Here is a 9,106-nt window from a genome sequence, read left to right as displayed (position 1 = left end):
CGGTGCCCTAAGCTACCGCCAGCCTCCCCTTGGTGACCACTGCTCCTTGCAACCGCTTTGTATCATGTTTGTTGCTGCTTGTCCTCCATCACCACTGGCAGTAGCTGATGGGATGTGCTGTGGCCACGCTCCACCCTGCTGTGGGCAACAGAGCCTGACCCCTGCCAGCTGCTCCCTAAAACCGTATTGCACTTCCTCAGCAGAAGAGCTGCCCATGACCAGCCAGCACATGGAGTCCCTGGGCCAATTCAAGATCACTGTCTGGGAGGAAGAAAACTTCCAGGGGAAGCGCTGCGAGTTCCTGATGGAGTGCCCCAGCATTATGGAACGTGGCTTCCGCAAGATTCGCTCTATCAAGGTGGAAAGCGGCCCGTAAGTCCTTGTGTACTCCTCCAGCAGCTACCGGCACCCGAGCGCAGGACTCCCCATAGCACATCTGCGTAACCTGGATGACTGGGCAGTTTCACAAGAATAAACTGTAGATGGTTTGCAGACTGTAAAAGCTGACTTAATTTACCAAAGCTGGACTTGCTTCCTCGGTGGGAACAACTGTTTGCTGGTGAAGGCAAATGTTAATTGGTGGGGCTGAGACTGAAGGGCACCTTGGTATATAAGTCCAGTGTAGAATTATGCGAGCAGACAAATATATAGTAGGAGATGCCTTACCCACCTTCGCTCTGCAGTCCCCCACCCCCTGCAGCAGAGTAACGGGGGTTCATGAGGGGCTCCAGCACCAGTAGGGAGGGAAAGTATGTTCCATTCAGCTAGTGGATGGATACAACCCATCAAGTTTTTAAAGCCCTGTTAACACTGGAGCATGATTGTAATAAGGAGAGAAACTGGTTCAAAGGACCTCTTCTTTAACTATGCCTTGAGAAAATTGCATTTTAAAATAAGTGACTATCTTTGGTATTCTCAAAGAAGTATCCCTCTTAAGACTATGGAAGTATACAGATTTATTGGAGTGCAGTGAATTAATCACTGGCACTTTGATTAATCAATGAAGCTAAAGTTGAAGGATATGCTCCAAACATCTGTTGAGAAGATGGGGGATGGGGGGGGGCCTTTCTTAAGTAACTGAATGGCATAAATGGGGGATGCAGGGCAGGGTGCTGAGCTTCTTTCAGACCAAGGGCCAAATTCCTCTGTGGAGAAGCTGCTGCAGTAGGTGATGGTGGACAAGGCCAAAATCATTAGCATATTGTCACTTAAATCTCTTACTGCACATAGCGGAGCCTTAGGAGAGACACTTCAACCCTTTAGGGTGGGGAAAACTATGCACAAGCCAAGAAAATAGCTGCTGAGTAGAGAAAAGGGGATGGAGCCAGGAGGCCAGGTGAGGGCCCCAGGTGAGCAGGATTTGACTCCCAGGCCTGAGGTTCTGCAAGAATGTGAAGGAAGTTCTATCTGTTGAATGTTGCTCATCATATTGTGCACCTGTTGTCTGTAATATTTGCATAAGCAGTCATTAAAAATGCGGAGACTTTGCAAAGAGTCCAGGGAGAGGCCTTAGCCCTGCAGCAGAGTACCTGGCTCACATGGATCAGGTCCCAGGTTCAGTCTCTGAAATCTCCTGTGAAAAGGGGTCAGGCAACAGGTGGGCTAAAAGATCTGCCTGAGCCCCTGTAGAGCTGCTGCTAATCAGAAGGGACGACTGGGAGATAGACCCCCAAGCAGTCTGATTCAATGTAAGGCAGGCTCATAGGCAGTGCCAGCTCCAAATGTGGGGGGCACCCTTCGGTGGGCAAACCACCCTCCATGGGCCTCCTCCCTTGCTGAGTCCACCTTCTCATCCCACCACTGCCCACAGCTGCATCCTCTTTCAGATCCTGGCTACCCCTTCCTTACCTGATAAACAGGGAGCCTGTTCCTCCCTCTTATCGCCACCTTTGCCTGGGTCAGAGTGAGAGGCAGGTGCAAAAGCTGGTCGCAATTTATTTATTTATTTATTTATTTATTTATTTATTTATTTATTTATTTTCTGATTTATATCCTGCCTTTTTCCTACCAAGGGCTCAAGGCAGCTTACATCATCTCTCCTCCTCCATCTTATCCCCACAGCAACAACCCTGTGAGGTAGGTTGGGCTGAGAGTCTGTGACTGGCCCAAAGTCACCCAGTTGGCTCCATGGCCGAACGGGGATTAGAACCCAGATCGCCTGAGTCCCAGTCCCATGCTCTTAACCACTACCCCACACTGGCTCTCTAATGAATGAGGAGCAGTCACTGCAGCAGCTCTTGTGCGTGTGTCCCTTCTGGAAGGAGGGCTCTTGGCAGGTGCCCAACCAGGCCCCCGCTGTGCCACCAGCCCTTTTCAGGGCTGCACAGTGACAAAACGGTGCAGGAGAGCAGTTCTGCATAGCTCATGATCCAGCAACACAAAGTGGCTATGCCAGTGAGATGTAAAATGGTAGTTTAGATGATACAATTATTGCAGATTCTTTGTGAAACTTTCAGTATCTAGTTTTATAAGTAATTTTTGTACAAGGTCTGTACAAAACTTTGTACAAGGTCTGTAACTTCTTTTTGTTCTATGTTTTTCTTTCTGGTTTTTAAATTTTTTTTTTCAAGAAAAAGGCAGGCTATACATGTAATAAATAAATATGTGTCTGTGAAGGGGAGGCATGGTAAAGGCCTGTAACACTGAGCAATATGATGAGCCAAAGGGGGCTGAAAAGAACGGAAGCATGTCTGACAAATCTGCCAAAACAGGATGGGAGAGAAAAGGGGTGGGAAGCAGCAGTGGTGTTATGGGGTAGCCCACTAGGGCTGGAGCCCCACATCTTTCCTCTGGAGTCCAGCCACCCTCCCCCAGTTGCTCATGGGCACTTGCTGAAATAAATGTACAGGTGCCCTGGTGATTTCTGTTTCATCTGACACTCCCACCCCCACCCCACCAGATTAGCTGGCTGTTTCCCCACATGTATGGGAAAGCTGGTGTGGTGTGGTGGTTACTGTGTCGGACTGGTGACCTGGGAGATCTCAGTTCCAGTACCCACCTGGCCATGAAACTCACGGGATGACTGTGGGCCAGTCTCGGCTCAACCTACCTCACAGGGTGGTTGTTGTGAGGATAAAATGGAACTATGTAAGCTGCCTTGAGTTCCTCACAAGACAAGAGGGAGAAAGCAGGTTGTAAGTGTGGATGATGATGTGCCACTGAATCATTCTGCCTGAGCTTTAGTTCTAAAATCAAATGCCCCCCTCTTCCTTATCCATAGGCCCCTTTTAACAATCAGGGCTGTCCTTAGGAGACGGGGTCCTTTGAGGACACCCACGCTGATTTCAGAAGGCATGTACATTAGCACACGCAAGCTGGTGTTTCCTGCAGGGATCCCATGTGTACAAGAGCGGAGCAGGGCTGTCAGCGTCAGGGTATTTTGGGGGTCATTCATTCAGAGCGTCTCCATAAGTCAGAGAAGGTTTGATGGCGTGCAACGAGGCCCATGAGCCTGAGCCAGGGTCCTTTTTGTAGGTAGCAAAGCAACACCTCAAGTGGAGGAGACTCCAAATGGGAGCATGCCAGCTTTTTGTCCCATAACCTCTCCCAGGAAATTATGATGGTCTGAGCAGCATTCACGTGCGACTGAAGGGTTTGTGGTTGCCAGCATTCATGCCTTCTCTCTCTCTCTGTCTCTCCCCCTGCCCCTTGGCTTACAGCTGGGTGGGGTTCGAATACCCTGAATACCAAGGACAGCAATTCATCCTGGAGAAGGGGGACTACCCTCGATGGGAGGCCTGGAGTGGGAACAGTGGGTACAGGACTGAGCACCTCCTCTCCTTCCGGACTATCAAGTGTGCTGTGAGTTTAGCGTACTTCCTCTGACCCTTTAAGGATCTGAAAGGGACCCGATCCCATTCAGAGAAGGGCGACCCCCAATCTCCCTGCAGAGAGTTCAGAGTCAAGAGTGGGGGACAAAAAAGGATCCACTGTGGTTGTCAGGTATGGGGACCCCAAAGGTTGGTGGCCAGGAGACTAAGACGGTAGTATTTCATTGCTCAAGCACCCTCTCTTTGAAAAGTATTTAAAAAAACATGTCCAGAATCTGCTAATTTCATTTGTTGCCAATGAAAAATTGCATGGAGGCTCCGGGAAGAGATATCAAGGGGGAAAATAGTAAAAGTGGTATTGCTAGAGGGAAGGACATTACCACTGCTGAAATAAAATTGACAGGAGTTCTGACAAGCTGGCATCCTACAGATGCACAATAGCTGAAGGTGATCTCTTTTATCAGAGGAACTGCTCTGAGCACAGGAGGAAGCCAGCTTTTGAGTTACACAGAGCTCTTCAGCAGACTTCTTTCAGTCTGAAAGCTGCCTGTCAATTTTGGAGAAACATTCAGGGCACATTTGAGTGGTAGGTTGGACCAATGGCACAGTGGGCAGGTACAAAGGCAGAAGGGATGCACATTACCAGTGTGCTGTGTTTAAAAGTCTTATTTCCAATAACTAAGTCTTAAGAGAGGCAATTTAACTTTGAAGAATTGGGCGCCATGGAGGGGTGGGGAGAATAACTGCACAAAAGCTGGAAAAATACAGAACGTTTGGTGGATGTGGGCAAGAGGCCTCACATGGGCCCCAGGCCTGAGATTTTCCACCCCTGCTTTAAGCCATTGAAAAGTAAAAAGATGCTGCTGTTCTGACTTTTTAAATATTCTGAGCGCCATGGAGCATAATACGCCAAACACGCAAAGGTCAGTGTATGATTCTGCTCACTACTGCAGAAGGGAGAGGGAGACCAAATTCTGAATGACACAGAGGGAATGATGGGCCTGGGAAGCCACAGCTTTCTCATCTTCTGCATTCCTGGAGAATGTAAAGGTACATTTTCTATCACGGTCTTCCCCAGCCTCCCACCTTACCAGTGTGTTAGATTGCAACCCCCACGATCCCAAAGCAGGAGACTACTGCCCATGTCAGCTGGGGTTATGGGAGTTGTAGCCAAGCATGTCTGGAGGGCACCAGGTTGGGAAATGCTGCGGTAGATTTTGACCTGGCAGCTCTGGAATGAAGACCTGTCCCCCAAGCAATTAAGTATATTGTGGAAAGGACTCTGCCAAACAGAGCTACAATACTGGATAATTTTGTGGCCTTCACAAAGAAAAGTGGCTACAGGGAAGGAAAAGAATTAAAGCTAATATTATTTTAACTGCAATTTCAAGGTTCAGATACCAAGCTTGTAGCTTCTGTACCCGAAAGGAAGGAAAAGGCTGGGTTTTCCCTGTTGCAGTCTTGCAGTGATAAGGGAAACCATCTCTGAAATTTACAAAGGCACCCTGGTAGTCTGGCTGCAGACGAACAAATGGCCAGGTGAGGGTTGCCACCTTGGAGAAAGACTCGGGCAATGGAGCATGCGGTTCCCCCACTCTGCATGCAAGTTCAGTGCATTGCTGCACAGACCACCCCTACAAAGTCCATCAGAAAACATGTCCAGCTCAGAAGGTGAGCTAAAGATGCAACCCTAGATGAAATACAGTTCTGCTAGTAGTCTAATAAAGATGGGCGTGCTATATGACGCTCCTATGCACACACTGCTAGCTGAATTCGTCAATGGTTCTACATTTAATCTTAGAGATGGAATCTTTCAGGCCAGAGGTGGGCAGAAGCTAGATGCCTTACACTGAGTCAAACCTTTGGTCCATCCAGCTCAGTTTTGTCAACACTGGCTGGCAGCCGCTGTCCAGGGTTTCTGGCAGGATTTTTTCCAATCCTATCTGGAGGTGCTGGGGATTGAAGCTAGACTTTCTGCATGGAAGCAGGTGCTCCTCCACTGAGTCACAATCCTTCCTCTCCAACCCTTAGCAGGGAAATTATATTTGTGTTAGTCCAGGCTTACAGAGAAAGGGGGAACAGGATGGCAACTTTGCCTCTTGGAGCAAACTCAACAGCAGAAGCAAAACAAGCAAACCGTGTGTGCACTAGCATATATTTTAAAAAGGCAAAAGCTGACATATGCAAATGAGTGAGAATATTGGGAGAGGCACTTTTCAGAGATGAGGGGGCCGGTCATGATGTGGGAAAGAGGGCAATCGGAAGGGTGCTTTGCAACATACAGCCCCCATGGCAAAGAGGCTGTATTGCCAGGGGAACATATCACTCCATCTCAAGAGTGCTGCTTCTCTTCCTAACCAGGGTTTAAAATCTCTGCACGTTCCCATCTCTGGGCTTTAATAACAACCAGTCAGATTACGTCCGCACTTTAATAAAGGGGTGCGAGATACCATCTCGTTTCTGGCTGGCAGGATCACTTGGTGGAGTGCAGACTGCAGGGATGGAAGATGAAGGAGGGAGATGATGCCTTTGTGCCCAGTTTTAGAATTAACCCCTTGTACCAGAAGCCTGCAAAGCCTTGCTGGCTCGAAAACAGGGATAATTTTCCTTTTTGTGCAAATACCAACAAGCACACCCCACCCTGCCCAAAGTTTTAGACAGCCATCCACATAAAACAGCAAGCAAAATACGAGATGATGCACAAGTAAGCTCTGCAGTAGTAAATTTAAGCCAGAGGCCAGGTTTAGTGACACACAGACTGACCAGAAGTGAAGGACAACAGGATCCCCCTGCTATTGTTATTGTGTTTGTTTGCTATTGCCATTTACCTAGTGTCATTTTTTTGGCACGGTGCTTTTACAGTTAGGTCCTTTGGAGCCTAATTGCTACTGGTGAGTTTCAGAAGGGTTTGTATGTTGTGTGCCTCTGGAGATGCACGGCAGGGATATTTTAAGGGGAGAGGAGAAAGATCAATGCTTACCAGACAAGTGATGGCAAGGGGAAGCTCAGTGAAGAGGCAGGAATGAATAAATTTTGCCTGCAGTGGTACCAGCCTGGATCATCCTCTGCCTTACCTCCTGCTGCAGAACCACAGCGACAGCAAAGTGACTCTGTACGAGGCAGAGAACTTCCAAGGACGCAAGTTTGAACTCAGCGATGACTACCCCTCCTTGCAGGCCATGGGCTGGGGCAACAAGGAGGTGGCCTCCATCAAGGTTAATGCTGGAGCGTAAGTGATGTCTCTGGGCTGGGGATAAGCGGAAGCCCTCCCACCCATGACCACGGCCTAAGCTCTGTGCTGGGATGCTCCCATGCATCGTTCTGGCCCTCGTAAGGATTCTGGCGGAGCACAGCTGGCTGAACCAGGAGCAACCCTGGGAACGGAATTACTGCAACAGCACGGGGCTCTGGAGCACTTCGCACGTGTGGTGCACGGGGTGCTTCTCGAGGTAGAATAAGCAGCAGCAGCATCAAGTAGGGCTCTGCCCCAAGGGGTGTCCAATCTGCATTGTGTCAGCTAAGAGGGCAACTGAGGGCAAGGGAAGGCAAAAGTGACCACCAGCTGAGAGGGGAGAGAGTTGGAAGGACAACGGAGAGAAGGCAGTGATGTGGAAACAGTGGATTCTGAGCAGAGGTTTGAAAAGAGAAAAAAGAGATGGCTGTGACAGCGCGAAGCATTTAGGTAGGCAGTTTCAGGCACGGGGGCCGAAAAGAAGAAATAGCAGAAATATTTCAGAACAGAGAAAACTCTCATGTGGCAAAGGGCAGCAAAGGTTAGAAGAGGTCATGGAGAGAGCGAGCGCTTGGCAAATAAAGGTTGGAAGTCTGTCATTCCTGGGCAAGGCGGTGAATTTTAGAAGTAAAGATGAAAAACAAGGCAGACTCTGGATGACAGGGTTGCAGTCCAACACATCTGGGGACGCCAGCTTGAGGTGGCTGAGGAAGAGATGGTGCTTCACGAAGCTTACCTCTGCTTCCTTTGCTCTTCCTCTTCCCATCATGCTCGAGGAATGTTTCCTAGAACCCCTCAGCATACCTTCTGCTCAAGGAGCACAGAATGAGGGCAGGGAGTGTCCTTGAATCATTGCAGCAGCAGCCCTTGAGAAGCCTTCCCCAACCTGGTGCCCTCCAGATGTTCGGAACCTCAACTTCCATAAGCCCCGGTCAGCAGAGCCAGTCATCCAGAATATTGGAAAGCTGTCTTCCAAAACACCTGGAGGGCACCAGATTGAAAAAGGCTGCCCTGGGCTTTCTAGTACTGAGCCTCTTATACGATTTCATCCAGAATTTCAAGTTCCCTTCTCCAGAGAGAAAATCATTAAAAGACTTGAAAGTGGAATGAAAGAGGCCTGAAAGCATATGTGTGTGTTGCTTTTTCTCCTAAAGCTGCCTTTTGCCAAATGAGTTTTACGATGTGGATTTAAAAGGAAGAAGAGAACAATGGAGGCCACGGTGCTGTTGCAGCGGCTACAGGGTGTGCATGGGACCAAATGATCAGTTGGGCAGGGCTGACTGAACGCATCCTCCCTATCTGACTGTCAGTTCTCATCGTTTAAAAAAAAAAATCAGGAGTGCTCTCAAGAACCCCCATCCCTTTCCTTATCTTACTGGTGCCTTGAGACTAGCTGACCAGTAGAGCTGCAGGAGAAGCAGGCCCCGCAACAGCAGTGGGGCAGTGGAGGGGAAGTATGGGGGGCGGAACTGCCTGTCTTGCCAATGTTCTGCTTTATCCCCATAGGTGGGTGGCATATCAGTACCCAGGCTATCGGGGCTACCAGTATGTCCTGGAGCGGGACAGACAGAACGGTGAATACAAGAAATACAGCGAATACAGCACCCAGGCCCATACCAACCAGATCCAGTCCATCCGCCGTGTGCAGCACTGAGCTGGGCCGTAGCAGCAGCGATACTGGCTCTCCTGCACTCCACGTCAAACCCCATACCTGCCTCTGTGCCCAAGAGCCAACGAAGCAGTAGACCTGCACCCGGTAGCCAATAAAAGGCATCTACCAAACCTAACTTTTGCTTTGGTCCATCTGTCAGTGAAAGCTTTGTGTTTTGGGCCACTAGCTCAGGAACAAGAGAGCTCCAAGAAAGTTCACTGTATCCTACACAGACTGTTTTATTTAATTATTGGATTTATATCCCGCCTTTTCCCCCAGGAAGCCCAAGCCAATTTACACAGTCCTCATTCTTCTTTCCATTTTATCCTCATAACACCCCTGTGAGGTAGGTTAGGCTGCAAGTCTGTGACTGGCCCAAAGCCACATTATGAGCTTCAGGACCGGGACTGGAACCCTAGTCTCCCTTCTCCTGGTCCAACATTCTACCTGATA

General features: G+C 49.1%; 1 protein-coding gene across 1 annotated transcript; it reads left to right on the top strand.

Annotated features, from left to right (window-relative positions):
• The first annotated feature begins 214 nt into the window (after positions 1–214).
• On the top strand, positions 215–8,656 carry CRYBA2 (crystallin beta A2). Its single transcript, XM_044438319.1, has 4 exons — positions 215–372; positions 3,660–3,801; positions 6,857–6,999; positions 8,509–8,656. The coding sequence occupies exons 1-4, from the start codon at positions 215–217 to the stop codon at positions 8,654–8,656; spliced, it is 591 nt and encodes a 196-aa protein (XP_044294254.1).
• The last annotated feature ends 450 nt before the right edge of the window (positions 8,657–9,106 follow it).

Source organism: Varanus komodoensis, unplaced genomic scaffold (assembly GCF_004798865.1).
Source record: "Varanus komodoensis strain SLA01 unplaced genomic scaffold, ASM479886v1 scaffold32, whole genome shotgun sequence".
Lineage (NCBI taxonomy): Eukaryota > Metazoa > Chordata > Lepidosauria > Squamata > Varanidae > Varanus > Varanus komodoensis.
Note: the sequence above shows the minus strand (reverse complement) of the source record. Positions and strands in the feature narration are given on the sequence as shown.